We start from the raw sequence: 19,262 nt of genomic DNA, 5'->3' as shown, positions 1-19,262 counted from the left end.
ATTCTACCATCTGCCCAGGTCCCTAGAACATTATCTGAAACTCTGGATTAACAGTCCAGTGATAATACCACTAAGTCATTGCCTCCTCCCTTCTGGCTAAGGATTGTTGCAAATGCTTCAGCCTCATCTTTTGCACCAATGTGCTGAGCTCTCCCATGTTGAGGATAAGCCCATAACACCATAAGATACAGGAGCAGAATTAGGCCATTCAGACCATCAATCTACCCCATTATTTGATCATGGCTGATGTTTCTCAAACCCCATTCTCCTGCCTTCTCCCCCTAACCCTTGATCCCCTTACTGATCAAGAACTTATCTATCTCTGTTTTAAATGTACTCAATGACTTGGTCTCCACAGATTTCTAAGGCAATGAGTTCCACAGATCCACCATCCTCTGGCTAAAGAAATTCCACCTCATCTCAGTTTGAAAGGGTTATCCCTTCACTGAGAGGCTGTGCCCTCAGGTCCTAGTCTCTAGCAGTCAAAACATTTTGTCCACATTCACTCTATCCTGATCCCTCAGTCTTCTGTAATTTTTAATCAAATTCCCCCAAATCCTTCTGAACCTCATCAGGTGCAGACATAGAATACTCAACCACTCCTCATATGACAAACCCTTCATCCCCATCTTTCTTATGGACCTGCTCTGGGCCACCTCCAAGGACAGCACACCCTTCCTTAGAAATAGTAGGAACTGCCGATACTGGATTCTGAGATAACAAGTTGTGGAGATGGATGAACACAGCAGGCCAGGCAGCATCAGAGGAGCAGGAAAGCTGACGTTTCGGGTCTGGACCCTTCTTCAGAAATTTCCTTAGACATGGGGCCCAAAACTGCTCATAATATTCCAAATACCATCTGACTAGAGCCTTGTACAGTCACAGTAGTACATCTCTGCTTTTGTATTCTAGACCTCTTGAAACGAATGTGAACACGCATTTGCCTTCCTAACTGCCAACTGAACCTACATGTCAACCTTAAGAGAATCCTAGACTAGACAATTTGTGCTTCAGATTTCTGAAGCCTTTCCCCATTTAGAAAATAGTCTATGCCTCTATTCTTCCTACCAAAGTGCCAACCTCTCACTTTCCCACATTGTATTCGATCTGCCACTTCTTTACCCAAACTCCTAGCCTGTCCAAGTCCTTCTTCAGCCTTCTGAGTTTCTCAACATTACCTGCCCCTCCACCTATCTTGGTGTCATGTGTAAATTTAGCAAAAATGCCCGCAGTTCCTTCAACCAGATTGTAAATGTATAACAAGAACAGTTGTGGTCCCAACACTGATCCCTGCAGTCTTCTCCACTGTATCCCTACTCTCTGTCTTCTGCCAGTCAGCCAATCCTCTATCCATGCACCTTGCCCCCTAACACCATAGTCTTATCTTATTTTGCAGCATCCTGTGCGGCATCTTGTCACAGGCCTTTTGGAAGTACAAATACATCACATCCACTTGCTCTCCTTTGTCTAACTTGTTCATTGCCTCCTCAAAGAATTCTATCAGATTGTCAGGCGTGACTTCCCCTTGACGAAGCTGTGCTGATTCAGCCCTATTTTACCATGTACTTCCAAATACTCTGCAATCTCATCATTAATAATGGACTCAAAATCTTACCAACAACTGAGGTCAAGTTAACCAGTCTATAGTTTCCTGTCTTCTGTCTCCATCCCTTCTTAAACAGGAGTGTTACATTACCCATTGCCCAGTCCTCCGGGACCCTCCCTGACTCCAGTCCTTCTTAAAAGATCCCCATAAATGCCTTTACAATCTCTTTAGCTATCTCCTTCAGAACTTTGGGTGTAGTCAATTTGGTTCAGGTAGTTTATCCACCTTCAGACCTTTCAGCGTCCCCAACACCTTCTCCTTAGTGATAGCTACTAGATTCAACTCTACCAACCAACTCTCTCAAAGTTCTGGTATGCTGCTGGTGTCTTTCAAGGTGAAGACTGATGCAAAGTGTCTATTCAGTTCCTCTGCCATTTCTTTATTCCCCGTTACTATTTCTCCAGCCTCACTTTCCAGCATTCCAGTATCCACTCTTTCCTCTCTCTGTTACCTTTTAGACATCCAAAACAAAAACTCTTCATAGAATCCCTGCAGTGTGGAAGCTGGTCACTTGCCCATCAAGTCCACACCAACCCTCCAAAGAACATCCTACCCAGTCTCATCTCCATCCCTGTAATGCCATATTGTCCATGGCTAATCCACTTACCCTGCACATCATGGGCAATTTAGCATGGCCAATCCACATAGCCTGCACATGTTTGGACTGTGGGAGGAAACTGGAGATCCCAGACAAAACCAATGCAGACACAGGGAGCATGTGCAAACTCTACACAGACAGTCGCCTGAGGCTGGAATCAAACTTCGGTCCTTGTTGCTGTGAGACAGCAGTTCTAACCACTGAGCCACCATGCTACCCTGACTCTTGAAAACTTCTTTTATATTACTAGCTAGCTTACTCTCATATTTCATCTTTCCTGCCCCTCTTTTTTGTTTTTTCAGTTGTCTTCTGTTGCGTTTTAAAGGCTTCACAATCCTCTGGCTTCCCACTAATCTTCACCACATTTTACATGCACAATGTGACTTTGCACAATCTCCCTGTGTCTGGGTGGGATACCCTCCGAGGGTCGGTACGGCCTTAATGGCCAAAAAGCTTCTTCCTGCATTGTAGGATTCAATGAACCTCATCCCTCAGCAGGAGGTGATGGCCGAGTGGTATTATCGCTGGACTGTTAATGCAAAGACCCAGATAGTATTCTGGGGACCTGGGTTTGAATCCTGCTGTGAAAGATAGTGGAATTTGAATTCAATAAAATATCTGGAATTAAGAATCTAATGATGACCATGAATCCACTGTTGATTGTTGGGGGAAAAAACCCATCTGGTTCACTAATGCCAATCCTTACCTGGTCTGGCCTAAATGTGACTCCAGACCCACAGCAATGTGGTTGACTCTGAACTGCCCTCTTGGCAATTAGGGATGGGCAATAAATGCTGCCTAGCCAATGACACCCTCATCCCATTAATGAATAAAAAAAATCCTCTTACTACCTTTATTGTTGGTACCTACATTGACTATGACAACTGGATCTTTCCCCTACCAAGTTCCTCTACAGCCCAAATGAGATATCCTGAACCCTGGCACTAGGTAGCCTTTAGGACTGTTGATCCTGGCCACTGAGAACAGTTCCATGACCACTGACCAAATTCAAGGTATTTAATCTCGAGTGTGTGGCTGCCTCCTGAAACACAGCATTCAGCTAAGTCTCCCCCTCCCTGATGTGTTGCAGTGTTCGAAGCTCAGACTCGAGCTTATCAACTAGAATTCCTTGAGCAGCCAACACACTAATACAGATATAGTCACTATGAACTACAATGGGGTCCACCAGCTCCAACATCACACAGGTACAACACATCACCTGGCCCTGTAATTCCATTTTGCTCACTTAGTTCTTAATTTGATTTTTAATGAAATATATGGTAAGATTGCTCAGGAAACAGATTCATTATAAAGGCTCAGTAACAATAGTTATAGATAGGCAGTGTTGCCACTCCCTTCCACTAGATGCTGCAAGGTAGACTGTCCAGTAGCTGCTAGTTACATGTTCTGTATCTGGTTATTTGCTTATTAACAAGTTCTCACTTAAAATGATATTGCAACAAACACTGTCCCGTAAATGTTCCCCTTTGTTTGATCCATTTGCCTAAACTCATTCACAAGAACCAGGTCCAGCAATGCCTCCCTTCTCATTGAACTGAAAACATGCTGATGCCTGGATTTTTTTTATTCATTCATGGGATAAGGGCATCGCTGTCTGGATCAGTATTTATTGCCCAGAGGGCAGTTAAGCATCAATGATGTTACTGTGGGTCTGGAGTCACAAGTAGTCTAGACCAGGTAAGGGTGGCAGTTCCCATCTCTAAAGGATTTAGTGAACCACATGGTCATTTCATATAATTGGCAATGGATTCCGGAATCTTAAATCCAGATTTTTTGATTGAATTCAGATTCCACAATCTGCCATGGCAGGATTCAAACCCGGGTCCCCAGAACTTTACCTGGATCTCTGGATTAATAGTCTAGCAATAATGCCACGAGGCCATCACCTCCCTAGTGATATATTCTCACCCCTTTGCCCTACCTGTTTGCAACATAGCCTATGTTAGGTTAATGAAGATCTCCTTTTAAAATTAATTTATAACATCCTTGCACTTATCTACAATTTCTTTGCAAATACTGCATTAAACCAAGGAAACTGTGGAAGATGTTGCTGTTTTAAAAGTTAGCCACTGGAACTCATTGTGAGTTGTGTACTACAACATTTCCTTATTCAAGCAGTCGGGGAGAATGATAGATACTTCAGTTCTGTCTTTTTGTATGTCTTTGTCTGTGTCTGCAGTTATTTTCTTCTTAATGAGAAAACAAGACATATATATTCTTTTAACCTGAATTAGATAGTTAGGTAGATTTGGGCAATTCAGTGATTTAATCAAACTTACACACCTGTGATGACGATGGGAATGGTCGGGCTTGATGTCCAACTCACTACCCCTGTTGGTTGTGACATTCTGCATCTTTCCCACTAGTTGGTTGCCTGCAAAGTACACTGACCTATGAAATGGTATCTTTACTGTAGCCAAATAGCTTCTGTTTTTCATTCCTCTGAACGTGTTCTCTCTCCAGTGTTCCAATATTCTATGTAATCTAAATCCTTTCTCATAGAATCCCTACAGTGTGGAAACAGGCCACTTGGCCCAACAGGTCCACCCCGACCCTCCAAAAAGCAACCCACCCAGATCCATTCCCCCTACCCTTCCCTGTAACCCTGCATTTCCCATGACTGACCCTATCTAGCCTGCACATCCCTGAACACCATGGGCAATTTAGCATGGCCAATCCACCTAACTTGCACATCTTTGGACTGTGGCAAGAAACTGGAGCACCCGGGGGAAACACATGCAGACATGGGAAGAACGTCCAAATTTCACACAGTCTCCTGAGGATGGGATTGAATCCGGGTCCCTGGTGCTGTGAGGCAGCAGTGCTAACCACTGAGCCACCATGCCATCCAGACAATTTACATCCAGGAACATTTCTTACTCGGTTCTTGTCAGGTTTCCATCATCAGCACAACATCATTGTTTCACGTGGCTATGTGCCTGCACTTATTACCAATCGCCATGCTGTGTACAGAGTATCATTACTTTAGAATTAATTCCATTCCTTGTTATTATGATCCCACCTGATGTATTACAATTTTCTGCACTAGTGCTGTCACTCCAAATTATTTGTGTGCCTTGTTGTTCCTCTCTAATATCATCTCCTGGTTTGCACAGCCCTGCCAAGTCAATGAGCCCCTTGCTATAGCACTGAGAAATTATTTAAAAAACAGATGCAAACTACCCAGTCTTTGCAAATCCCATCTTTCCACAAACTGGTCTTAACATCCCAGGAATTTGAAGCTACCTTTTCTGCACCATCTCTCCAACTCTGTAATCATCTGCTCTATCCCTCAATTTCTATACCCACATGGAGTGATTTGGAGTTTATGAACTTGAGGTCCTGGTTGCTAGTTTCCTTCCTCGCTCCCTAAACTCTGGCTGCAGGACCGTATCCCTCCTTCCTCCTTTGTTGTTGATGCAGATGTGAGTTATGAATACTGGTTGTACACTAGCCCAATAGAGCCGTAGGTCAGTTGAATCCTTGGCCCTGATACAATGATATTGCATGTTTACATAGCATATCCAATTTTAATTCCTGCAAATGGGAGTATCAACCAATAAGTCACTATTGTGTGACCACTGAATTTTGCTTTCAGAGGTTCATCCTTGAAAGGCAATAACTCTAACGCTTCATCTCCTTTTAGAAATTTTCTAGTTGTAGTATGTTGGTCTGCCTAATCTTTCATCTTTGCATGTGAAGATTTTAAATGCTCCTGTGAGTCTCTAGAAACATGGACATGTAATCCAACATGGGGATTTGCCTTTTTGCCTTAAAAATCTTCCGTTGATCAATTTTAATTGATGTTTATTCTTGTCACCGTAAATCAATTCAAACTGATTCAATCCAATGGATTCATTTGGGAAATCTCTGACAGCACATAGTAACAAATATCATCCTTTGACTCAATCTTATGAGTATTCATGAGATTTTCTCACAACCTAACATGTACATCATATTTTGCAGAATTGCATTATAGCCTTTCAAAATCTTGACCATTGTCTGCTTATTGATGCTCAAGATTTCTGTATTCCTACATATCTTGCCATAGGAATTTCATGTGTGGCTTGCAGTATGGCTTTACGATTTCTGGGCAACCACTATCTGATGAAAAACTGTCCATTCTTTGTCCAGAGGCCAACAAGGATATTTGTTTCCTCATCAGAATTCCATTTCTAAAATAAGAGCACTCCAGAACTCCTTTAGCTCTAGCTTCAATGAATTGCCTGTATTAACTTGCTAATCTCCAGATCTGTTTTGTGAGTCTAAACTAATAAAGACATATTAAACACTTCTCGTCCTCATTCTTAAATGGAATTGACTTACTTCAGTCAATGGTTTCTGAATAATCCCTTAACAATTCCCACTAAAACTATTCTGAATTATTACTAATATTTTGCATTCTCCAATGGAAAACCTATGAAAGTCAGTATCCTTCTCCAACAAAAGTGTTTGAGTAGCTCTTGTGACTCTTACTGTAGTTATGGATTTAGCTACTTGAAGCTATCAGTTATTTGAAGACAACTTATCGTTACTTTTGACAAAAATATTTTAAGTCTCTCATTTCTCTCCTTCACTCAACAGTTTATCTCATTCCTAGTTGAGGTTAAAGCCATAATTTTAACTGTGGTATTTTCCTTGTGATTCCCTTTTTCGGACTCACTCCTTAAAACTCGAATAGGCCCATGCGCTTCCTACATCCCTCCCTAAAAGGGTCTGCATTTTTAACAAAGGTGTTCCACTTTATATAACAAACACTTAGGCCTTTGATTTTCTCTTCCACCCTGAGCCGTTTTCTTTCTGATCTGAGGAGGGAATCTTGGGGCATTCTCAGCTAGTCTACCTCAATCCCTGCTACCTGCCTTCCTTTCACTTTCCCAGTCTCTATCATCAGATTTATGGGGTAATAGCACAAAGCTTAGTTTTATGAGTCAACTTATAATTGTCAACAATTTCTGCTGCCCGTGTGGCAATTGCAACTCTCTGGTCTTCAACGTGGGTTTCTACTACAAAGATAGTAGTTTATAAAGTCTCTGAAGATAATTTAACTGAGAGCTTCACTTGTGGTATTTACTCCTAATGCTGCATACCAACCAGTAAAAACTCCTTTACCCTTTCAACTTTCATATACATTTGCTGCTTACACAAACTTTGCAACTTTTGCCTGTATGCCTTGACAACTAATTCAAATGTACCAGAGAAGCCATTATTACAGCATCATAATCCATAGAATTTCCTGTGCTCTGTCAACTTGTTCTGCAGGGGCAATGGCCAGCTTTTCGTCAGCTGTTGCAATTGTTTCACTATGTCTCAATTTATAAAGAATGCCACCACATCCTTTCCTATAAATTTTGGTAGGTTTTGTAAAAATTTAAACATTGCCTTTCTGGACATAACACAGTGTGGAGCTGGAGGAACACAGCAAGCCAGGCAGCATCAGAGGAGCAGGAAAGTTGACATTTTGGGTCAGGAACCTTCTTCAGAAATGGGGAGGGGGAAGGGAGCTCAGCAATAAGTCGAGAGAGGAGAGATGGGGCTGGAGAAGGTAGGTGCAGGTAGGGAGTGGTGGGGTTTGGTCAGTGAGGTGGGAGGGACGGATAGGTGAGAGAGAAGATGGACAGGTTGTGTCAGGTCAAGGAGGCGGGAATGAGAGGGAGGGTTGGTTATGGGATGAGGCTGGGGATTTTGAAACTGGTAAAATCCACATTTAGGCCATTGGGTTGTAGGCTCCCAAGGCAGAATATGAGGTGCTGCTTGTCCATTTTCCGGGTGGCGTCATTGTGACACTGGAGGAGGCCCAGGATGGACATGTTGCCAGGGAGTGAGAGGGGGAGTTGAAATGGTTCACTACTGGAAGGTGTTGTTGTTTGTCGCGAACAGAGCGCAAGTGCTCAACAAAGTGGTCTCCGAGCCTCCACTTGGTCTCAACGATGTACAGGAGGCCACATCGGGAGCAGCAGATGCAACAGACCACGTTGACGGATGTGCAGGTGAACCTCTGTCTAATGTGGAAGGTTTGTTTGGTGCCTTGATTGGAGGTCAGAGGGGAGATAGTGCCAGGAGGAAGAGGTGGGGGATAGTGCCAGTGTAGCAGTGGAAGAGGGAATGTTCCACAAATCCTACGAAGAGGCAGGCATAGCTTGGGTCCATGTAGGTTCCCATGGCCACTCCCCTCAGTCTGTAGGAATTGGGAGGAGTTAAAGGAGAAGTTGTTAAGGGTGAGGACGAGTTTGGTTAAGCGGATGAGAGTGTCAGTGGAGGGGGACATACTGGGCCTGCGGAAGAGGAAGAAGTGGAGGGCTTTTAGGCCATCCGCGTGGGAGATACAAGTGTACAGGGATTGGATGAAGTGTTGGGGGTTTCTTTCTCTCCTGCAGGCCCAACCAATCCCTCTTCCACTGCTACACTGGCACTATCCCCACCTCTTCCTCCTCTACATCGATGACTGTATTGGCACTGACTCACGTTCCCACGAGGAGCTTGAACAGTTCATCAACTTTACGAACACCTTTCACCCCAACCTCAAATTCTGTAATTCCATTTTGTCCCCGCAGTCCAGGAACTCCCCACCTACGTTTGAGACACTTACCACGCCGTCCACCTCCTCTGAAACTTTCAATTCCCTGGCCACCAACACCTCAGCTTCACCATGGACATCCAGTCCCTGTATATCTGTAACCCCCACACAGATGGTGTAAAAGCCCTTCGCTTCTTCCTCTCCGTCAGGCTCAACCAGTCCCCCTCCACTGACACCCTCATCCACTTAACAGAACTTGTCCTTACCCTCAACAACTTTTCCTTTAACTCCTCCCACTTCCTACAAACTAAAGGGGTGGCTATGGGCACCCATATAGGTCCAAGCTATGTCTGCCTCTTCGTAGGATATTTGGAACAGTCCCTCTTCCACTGGCACCATCCCTCACCTCTTCCTCTGCTACATCGATGACTATATTGACACTGCCTCATGCTCCCATGAGGAGCTTGAACAGTTTATCAACTTTACTAACATCTTTCACCCCAACCTCAAATTCACCTGGACAATTTCCGATACCTCCCTCTCCTTTCTGGACCTCTCTGTTTCCACCTCTGGTGACCACCTCAAAACTGACATCTATTTCAAGCCCACGGACTCCCACAGCAACCTAGACTACACTTCCTTTCACCTTCCTTCCTGCAAGAATGCGATTCCCCTACTCCCAGTTCCTCCGCTGCGTCTGCTCCCAAGCTGGGGTGTTCTACTCCCGCACATCCCAGATGTCCGCAAACTGGAGGAGCAGCACCTCATATTCCATCTCGGGACCTTACAGCCCAATGGCCTAAATGTGGATTTTACCAGTTTCAAAATCTGCTCACCCCTGGCCTCATCCCATATCCAACACTCCCTCTCACCCCCACCTCCTTGACCTGACACAACCTGTCCATCTTCTCTCCCACCTGTCCATCCCTCCCAGCTCACTGACCAATCCCCACCACTGCCTAACTGCATTCACCTATCACCATCTTATCTTCCTTCGCCAGTCCCACCCCTCCTCTCTCTATTCATTTCTGAGTTCCCTTCCCCCTCCCCATTTCTGAAGAAGGATCCTGACCCGAGATATTAGCTTTCCTGCTCCTCTGATGCTGCCTGACCTGCTCTGTTCCTCCAGCTCCACACTGTGTTATCTGACTCCAGCATCGGCAGTTCTTACTATCTGAGTGAGTTATTTCCTTATTTGACTTTAGATTATAACTCAGATTTTCCTTATCAAAGCCATGTTTGGAACCTGATGTCTTTTGTTTTAAACTGCATCATTTTAAGACACTGCTTGTGCTCCTATGCCTTGTAGCAAGAAAGGCAGTCCAGCATCGGCATTTACTGAGTAACTGAAAACCAGCTAGTTTGGTATCACAGGATTTGAATGTTGCCGGGGGGGAAATAAAAGTGTGCTGTCATAACTTTTCATCTCGCTTTCTTCAGGTGAGAATCACCAGAATACGGAATCTCAAAGGGAACAACTACTAATGCTGCACAAGATGAGAGTCATAATTGATCGGTAAGTGGGAGTCTGACTGGTTAGCACGAAGCATGTAGCAGGAAATAATTAACTTCGTCTCTAGACCCAAAACGTTAGCTTTCTCTCTCTCCATGGATGCTTACTGAACCGTTGCGATGGCCAGCATTTGGTGTTTTCAGTCCAGACTCCAGCAGTCTGCAGTAATTTGCTCCGGGAACGAACTGCCAAACCTCGGTTTGTATTCAAACCAGGAAAGCCAACCCTGATTGGTGGTGACGTTGGCATGGAGGACTGCCTCCAGGCAAGCTGTCATTTAAAAGCCTTTGAGATAACAAGGTGTAGAGCTGGATGAACACAGCAGGCCAAGCAGCATCATACGAGAACGAAGGCTGACTTTTCATGAAGGGTCTAGGCCCGAAACGTCAGCCTTCATTCTCCTATGATGCTGCTGGGCCTGCTGTGTTCATCCAGTCCTGCACCTTGTTATCTCAGTTTCTCCAGCATCTGCAGTTCCTACTATCTCTGATACAATTTAAAAGCCTTTGTTCCGTTTCAAAGAGGGATGCTTCATATTGTTTCTGTCTCTCCTTTTCTCCCACTGCCTGTCTGTCCCTCTTCTCCCCTCCACCGTCTGCTGCTTTTGAGACTCTCCGTCATTCCCATTTTCACACTGTGCCCACTTCCCTTGTCTCCATTCCCCACTCTCTCTCTCCTCCCACTTCCCTCTCCTGTCACTGTTTGTTTGTCCCTCTCTTTTCCCACGCTGTCTCAATTTTCACTATTATTCCCCTTTACTAAGTCCCCCCACCCCACACCACCAAAAAAAATCTCGCTGTTCCAATAAAACTCGGAGACCTGCTCCCTTTAATCGAATTGTTTCCGTGCCGGTCGTGAAGATACCGGCCGACGGCTATTTAAACCTGGAACACAAACAGAAGTTGCTGGAAAAGCACAGCAGGTCTGGCAGCTGAAGGGTCACCGGGCCCCAAAACCGTTAACTCTGATTTTTTTATTTTCTTCCTCTTCACAGATGCTGAGCTTTTCCAGCAACTTCTGTTTTTGTTCCCGGTTTTACAGCACCCGCAGTTCTTTCGGTTTCTATTGACTATTTAAACCAAGCGGTTCCTTCTCGAGCTAATCACACGGCAGCCCGTGGCTGACGCCCCTGCGACCAGCCAATCGGGGGGTGCTGTCCGCTGGCCAATCAGAACGGCGCTAAGACCCAGACCTTGTGCTCGGGCTGCAAATCACTTCCGGGCTGAGACCGGAAGCTCCGAATTTGAATCTAAGCGCCGTTATAGAGTAACAAAAGAGGGAGAAGAAGAGTCGCTTTAAGCGTCCCATACAGGTGATGGGGAAGACGGTCCGACGGTGAGTGAGCAGTGGGGCTTAGATGAAGCTGTAGGCGGCTGATGTGGTGGTTTCGACTCCGGGGCCAGTGTCTGAACCGGCGACAGGTGAGCCGGAGGGATGCCCGCGGCCTGGATCACGGCTCCCTCAATCTGAAGCCTGTTTAGCCAAAGAAGAAATGTTGTGACAGACGCCGTGTTTGTTTTCGAGAACATCGCTATCTGTGGCAGGGGCTGAGGCTGGAGGGAAGAAGTGACAGGTTGTCTCCTGTCACAGTATCTGTCAAACTGGCAACGTGAGTGTGTTGAGAATGAGAATTTAAAGAGACGGCTTTCCAACAGTGGACGTGTTGTCAGGGAATTCAGTTTCGAGAGCCATCTCATGAATAAACCATTGAGTTTTGTTGTAGTTTGTAGTTAGTTGAGCTTGCTCTATTAGAATTGTATATGATTAATTGTATCCTAGAAGCTGCATCTTTCTGGATCTCTTTCTGGCTGTTCTTTGAGCTTTCGTCCCTTTTTGTTGATTGGAAACAAACTTCCAAGCTACTTTCTCACTGTCTTTGCTGCATTCAGGGACCTCCAGACTTTTCAATTTATTCCTCCTGTTCCTTTTTGCTTCTTTTTGTGAAGTCCTTTTGAGGCATATTCTCTAATTGACTGCTGTGCCTAAAACATTGTCGTACTTATTGAACTTTGCTGAGAATATTTTGATTTATCAAAAACAGTAAATGATTAACTTGAAAGTTCCCCTTATTTTATTCTTGGCAGCTATAGTTGCGTATCAGCAATACCTCCATTTCATTCTTTTATTAAAATATTGATATTTTCTATCTGAAAATCTGGCTTAACTTTTCAATCAACAATGATCTCACATGATCCAGCTTTTGCATTCCTTATTGTTGGGCCCATCTATCCATTTACAGATATCTACAACTTGCAGAATATCATGAGTAAAATCACATTTTGGAAAACGCTTTCTGTTTCGTTCTGGTCTATACTGTTCATCCGGATGCATTTTATTTATTTATTTATTTATTTATTTATTTATTTTTTTGCAGTGATTTGATCCCCTGTTTCTCTAACTTTTACTAATCAGTTAAGTCACAAGTGAAATGCTAATTTAGATGGCATGCGAAGTTTCTTGTAACTAAGGAGAATATCAACTTTGCAAACATCAAATAATGGTAGGTGTGCATACAATTTCCATCTGCAGTTGAAAGCAAGGAAATGTTCCAGACCTGAATCATCAGGACTGTAGTCCAAAGCATCTGAAGCTACTTGTATTTCTGAACTTAGCCATTTTTCTTTTAATAGAACAAGTTATCTCCACCTCCAGAGGGTGGTGCTCCTAGCCTCTTGCAGGTCTGTATTTCTCTCATCCATCCTGAAATACTAGCTCTCTTTCTGCAACTCTAGTCTTAAGCTCAGTCCAGTATGTAGTAATATTAATATGAGATTCCAGAATGTTTTACGTATGGAAGATCTTGGTTACTTTTGCTGTCTCTGTTCCACCGTAGACTGGACTTCTGCCAGAGCTTAAGTGCAACTTGCCTCAAAGTCTCAGTCTATCTTTTCTTGAAATGTTCTCTTGTTTATACAATGGCAAAAATGTGTTTTCAATCTATTGATTTATTGACTTAAAGTGGTACTCGGAGATCGATGAAGTATATATTTAATGTAGAAATGCACATGGCCTGAAAATCTCTAACCTAATGTATGCTGATTAAACAAAGGGCTACCACTGATACCTTACTGGATCTCTTCTGTCAGAATGTTTGGCTGATATTCAAATTTGGATTTGCTGTAATTTCTTTTTACCAACCAATTAGGAAGACTAATGCAATGGTTTTTGGCCTTCAAATGTCATATTCTTGCCTCATTTTTTCTCACCATCTTGGTCTGGAGTACACTGTTTATTTACAATGTCAGAATCTCCATTACAATATACTTCCAAATTCAGCATGCTCACCTCCACTTCAGCTGATGTACTGCTGAGGCTCTCATTTAAACTTTGTGACCCCCAAATTCGTCCAGGTGCTGCTACCTATTTTCTATTTTCAATTTTCAATTCTCCATAAACTTGACTTCAGACAAAACTCTATTGTTGTAACTAGTTTGTCGAATTTCTGATTGTAGCAGTTAAGATTTTAAAAACCTGTAGTTGGAGGGCAGTGATTGGGTGGCCACTTGTAAAGCTACCTTTTAAGATGCTCTTGATGCTGTTGTAGTGACCTTATCTCTGAACCAGGAAGTCTGGATTGAAGTCCCCCCTGCTCCAGAGGTGTGAAATAATATCTGTAGAGCCAGATTTTTGCAAATTAAAGTTTTATACAGCCACACTTACTGGCACAGGAGCAGAGTGGAGTTAAGATGCACACACCTGTCATTTTCACTATGCCGGGCCAAGACTGGCTCTGATCCCTTCCTTCACCAATTCACTGTCTGATATATAACCAGGTAGCCGCGAAGGTTGTATGAAGATGGATGTTGGAAACTAAGAAAATGAAATCAAATTATTATTAGAAATTGCAGAACGTAAAGTGATAGAATCTGAAAACATTAGAGGGCAATCTGAGTCATTTGAGCAATAGAAGATTAAAATGAGAATGTGGACATGGATTATGTTATTGCTAAGGAGAAAACCAAGACAAATCTTGGCTTTCTCACTTCTTGACAACAATAATATTGGAAGCAAGGTATTTTGAGCTGATGCGTTTCAGTTAGAAAAACTCATTGAGCATCCAATCAGTTTGAGGATGAAATTTAGAAGATGATTCATTGGATACCTAGGAAACATGATGAGACTTTGCTAGATTAGAGGGTCAGTCCATGGAGGAATATAGTCTGGACTTTAATAGATTGTATAAACAGATTATGTTGTTTAGAAATGATTTAGAAATTCCTACTTCTGTGTCAAAGTTTAGATTGCTGTCAGTTATCGTGTATGGCTAGACTTCTAGTTCTAAGTGACTTTCAGTTCTTGGAAAGAGGCTGCATGTTATATCAAACATGTGCTGTCTTAGATTTTGAGCAGGTAGTCCTTTCCATTTGGTGAAACAAATGGTGCATCTCCGTGTCAGAGAATACATGATTCCATGATTGTTCCAATTTGAGATCAGGTGACTATATAAAAGCAGAGTTACAGTCAGGCAGAATGAATGTGAAAGCACCTTTTTAACAGATCTAGAAATCACAATAGAAGAAAGGATTGGAAATGCAATAATAAATAAAACCCAGGAATGCCAAGTGAATGGATGATTCACATGTGATTATGCTTAGTGAGATGAACTATTCAAAATGGAAAAGCAGTGTCTTTGAAGTAACATAGCATAGAACTTCCACTGAAGATGATAATAATTTAGAAAGAAGGAGTTTTAGTCTGGCAATGAGTTTGTTAGCTGTGAACTTGTTTGCTGAATGTGGTGCTTGAATTTTTCCAGTGTGTGGAACAGATCGGTTCAATGCATGCTAACATTACTCTGTATCAATTTTCACTGGGCAAATCAATGTTAAGGAGTGTGAAGGTTCTACTTGCTTTGGATTTGGTGATAACAACACATTGAGGTTAATGAAATGAGAAGTGATTCCAAGTTTTAAAAAAAATTGGAATAAACCACTTTAGGGGTTACAAGAAAACTTCTGTGGAAAGGGGCATAAATGAAACCGGACACAATGCGTGAGAAGAATTGTTTTTGGATGGTCAGTGGGGATGTGTAATCAGGACAGTATTGTATCCCTGTGTTAGCGGCATCATTTGAGAAAGAAAAAAAATTAAAGTACCACTCTTGTTTTTAAAAAATAAAATAAAATCCTGCTAAAGGTTGCAGGCATGGTTGAAGACCATATAAGGCTTCGAGGTCAATGCGAAGTTTCTAACAAAAAGTCAGACTACCACATCCTACTGTAGGCCTTCCATGAGCATGTGACTGTAAAGTAATTGCTATAGATCTAAAGGAATAGAAAAAAGACAAACATTTTATTCTACACTTGAGAATATTACAGCCAGTTTTTACCATGCTGTACTCAAAAGCAAAATATTGCAGATGCTCAAATCTGTAATTAAAAACAGAAGGTGCTGGTGAAACCAGGATCTGGCAGCAGCTGTGCAGAGAAAAGCAGAGTGAACGTTTCATGTTCAGTATGACTTTTCTTCTGTTTTTATTTACTTCTACTGCAGTTGTACATATCAAGGAGAAAATAGGGATTATAGACAAGGTCATGACAAAAGTTCGGGATGAAACGAATGAATAGTTTTTCCATATCTACTCTGTCTGGATCACTCATGATTTTGAATATCTCTCAGATCTCCATCAGCTTTCACCCAGGAAAACAGGCCTAATTTCTCCAAACCATCTTTATAACTGAAGTTCCTAATCTCGAACTATTTTTGTAAATTCCCTCTGCATCTTCTGCATTGCTTTTCACATCCTTCCTGAAATGTAGCACCTAGAAGTGGATGCAGGACTTAAGCTGTGGCCTAACTAGTGCCTTGCACAAGTTGCTAAAGAAGTATTTACAGTGATTTATGGATCTATTCGTTTATTGTAATTTTCCTAAAAAATCCTGAATTCTCTTGGTATTGCTCGTGTAGAAAAATGTGACTGCAGAACTATGTCTGCAAAATGGGATAATGTTTATTATACATAAAAGGTCAAAATTTTAACAGTGTAAAGTAATACTGGTGAAAGACCACAACTTGCTGAATTACATCAATTATTTGCAATTATAGGGCACTTTTTTAAAAAATCTCAATTTGATGCAGCAGCGATGACTTTTGGCTTGCATTCACTATACATCTCCAGATTCAATACAGCACTTTTTCTTTCTTTTTGTTGATCACCTTCAGCCCAGAATAAAAGTGTGATGTAGTTTTACAAAATTGGAAAGTAGTTTGATATGAAGCAAAACCATCACTAATGGGGTTACGTGCATTGGTATGCCTGCCTATCCAATCCCCATAAATTAAATAGTTGTGATAAACCGGCCTAATACGTGACATCAAACTTGGCATTTTGAATATTGTCAATGTTAATAATTTGTATTTGAAACAGAGCACCCAAGCTGCTTCGCAGGAGTATTATCAAACAGTTTGTACTAACCACATACGGTAATAGGCGTGATCAAAAGATTTGGGTTTTGATTTGTCACCTTTGGCACTTGAAATGAGACTATGTATTTAACCTTCAGAATTTTAGAACCAGGTACTTAGACAATCTGTCCTTTGCTCATACTTTAATGTTTTATATGCCTTTATCTAGGAAGTTTTCCAAATCAAGTGCTGCAGTTAATTTTGCCACAAATGCAAAACAGAAGCTGGAACAGGGACAAAATCCTTGTGAGTACTGCTAATATTTTATCCGCTATCTTTATTTTGAATGTATCTAACTGAAAGATGGCAGTCGTGGAGGAAATGGAACAGTGCAAGGAAGAGCTATTCAGCCTTTTTCTGTGCGTTGTGTTATTTGGGTTAAGCACTTTCATCATGAATTTGTTTCATTTCTTGACTATTTTTCATGTTAACCCAAATAAATATCCAGAAAGTCCATTCAAAGAAATATGAAGGACCATGTTAATCAACTACATCTGAATTATTGGTTTCATGTCAAACACGTTGCTAAGTCAATAAAGGAACGGTAGTTTCTGCCATCTGAAAATGGGTAACACAGTCTGTCTCCATCTATTTACAGTGCTTTGCAACTGGGTCAAAACTGAATTCCATGAATAATTATTTTCAGTAGTACCACTGGGTGGCAAAAAGAAGCAAAACATATTCTGATCTTGCTTTTTTAAATTCAGAGGTAATCAGTTCACCAGTACCATCCTTACTGCTACTGCAGTTCTTTTGGCAAAGACTAAAGATAGAATATTTGATCTTTATATTTCAGAATATTTCAAGTCTGTACAACTCATTCTGTTCTGGCTTCCAGGTTTGCAACCTTGAAGCTTCCCAATAACATTGCTTGTAGTATTTTGTGCATCAGTAATGCTTTTGTTTTCTGAGACAGGAGCACTTGTGAGCAAGATTTCTAATACTACTTGCCTGTGGAACTCCTCATTAAAAATGAGACTGCCCTAAATTATAGTGATTCAAGCCTGGCCCTGGCAGAAAGATTACTGCTGTCCATAAGAGATAGGGAAACAAAGCTAGAGTGGAAAAGTTCTTTCAATGGATATTGATATTTTTGCACCTATTTGCCCCTTCCATTCTGATTTTGTATTCTTTTCAGGGAGCAGGTGCAGAAGTCTTTGACATCGCTATTCAAATTCCAAAATTGATTTTCTTGAAATAAGAGGCTAATGTGAATTTTTTGTTCCCATAGCTTGTGCATTTTGTCGACGGAGTGATGACTGTCCTGAAAAATATGGTGAGAAGAAAACCTATGATAATGGGATAACGCTGCATTACTATTGTTTGGTAAGTTGAAACCATTTTTACTTCACTGAATTGCTTTATATTTGCATGAATGAATTAGTAAAATTACTCTAGGTGATGTAGTTTATTAAAATGATGAAATAATTCTTTTAGTTAACGTCAGCCCCTTTCTTGAATGAAACAAATAATTTTGCATTATGGATTTCTTTAGGGGGCTTGTTTGATATCTGGACTTTAGCAGTAAACCGTTATTGTTCAATTGGCTTCTCAACTTGCTTATGATATCCATCATTGAAAACACTTGCTTACGCTGAAGCTAACTTATTTCTGGTAAGATGGCGGTGGAGTAGCCTGGTGCTCATCTGTTCCATCAGTTTTTCTTTTCGTTTTTTTTCCCCACCCTTTTTATTTTGCTCCAGTACTTTATTTTTCCTATTGCTTGGTGAAGAGCGCAGTTACAGCACTGAGTAGGCCCAGAAGCACGGACTCGTGGTGGTGGCCTCAAAGGTGAATTTAGGTTCCCAGCAGCTTCTGTATCATTGAGGTGGTTCTAGCGCCAACTCATGGCTGCTGCTGAGAAGGCGAGTTCGTGTTCCCAGCACCATCTGCTTACAGCACTGATTCATGGAGGCAGCAGCGGAGGAAAATTTGGGCAGCGTCAGCAGCAGCATTGGTGAGGTGGGCCCAAAGCAGACTCGTGGTGGCAGAGTAGAGTTTGTGCTGGTTCAGTACTCAGCAGCATCGGTGGTGTCTGCGTTGGGAGGGTCCAGCGAAGACTCATAGTGGCAAGGGAATTGGTGGAGGTGAGAAGGGCCCATTAGGGACCATTTAATGAGAAGGACTGTAAAGTTGGACACTTTTTTTTTAATTCTTCATTTTTCTGCCTTTTTATACCCTATGTTTTGGTTTAGTTTTCTGTGTTTTAAGATGGGACCAGAGCATTGCGACACTATACTTTTCACTATCTTGTAACGAGATACAGGTGACAATAAATAAATCAGTTATATTCTCAGTCTGCTTGTTAGTGATTATCTGTAGACGCTTTCGCTCTTGTTCACAATAATCGATGGTAAAGATGTGCTTCTAAAGTTTTGAATAGTTACTTGGCTCTTGTTCGTGCCCCTTCCCTACAAAGTCAGTTCCACCTGTTTATTTCCTGTAGTGCTGTAAGTCTATTTCATACAGCATAGAAACATGCCCTTTGGCCCACCATGTCAATGCTGACTAACAAACACCAAACTATACTAGAGATAGTAGGAACTGCAGATGCTGGAGAATCTGAGATAACCAGGTGTAGAGCTGGATGAACACAGCAGGT

The 19,262-nt window shown here is 42.1% G+C and overlaps 1 protein-coding gene across 4 annotated transcripts in view; it reads left to right on the top strand.

Annotated features, from left to right (window-relative positions):
- Window positions 1–11,475: 11,475 nt before the first annotated feature.
- The window catches only part of g2e3 (G2/M-phase specific E3 ubiquitin protein ligase), a 77,412-nt gene continuing 69,625 nt past the window's right edge, over window positions 11,476–19,262 (top strand). The window contains exons 1-4 of one of the 4 annotated variants that reach the window (XM_048599895.1): window positions 11,478–11,590; window positions 12,886–12,933; window positions 16,830–16,906; window positions 17,892–17,986. In XM_048599895.1, coding sequence (XP_048455852.1) covers window positions 11,571–11,590; window positions 12,886–12,933; window positions 16,830–16,906; window positions 17,892–17,986 — 240 coding nt within the window. In that variant the 5' untranslated portion in view covers window positions 11,478–11,570. Of the gene's footprint in view, window positions 11,591–11,760; window positions 11,865–12,885; window positions 12,934–16,829; window positions 16,907–17,891; window positions 17,987–19,262 lie in introns of those variants that run through there. The other 3 variants (XM_048599898.1, XM_048599896.1, XM_048599897.1) reach the window with 3 other exon arrangements.

Source organism: Rhincodon typus, chromosome 8, assembly GCF_021869965.1.
Source record: "Rhincodon typus isolate 14 chromosome 8, sRhiTyp1.1, whole genome shotgun sequence".
Lineage (NCBI taxonomy): Eukaryota > Metazoa > Chordata > Chondrichthyes > Orectolobiformes > Rhincodontidae > Rhincodon > Rhincodon typus.
This window is presented reverse-complemented; position numbering and strand designations above follow the sequence as displayed.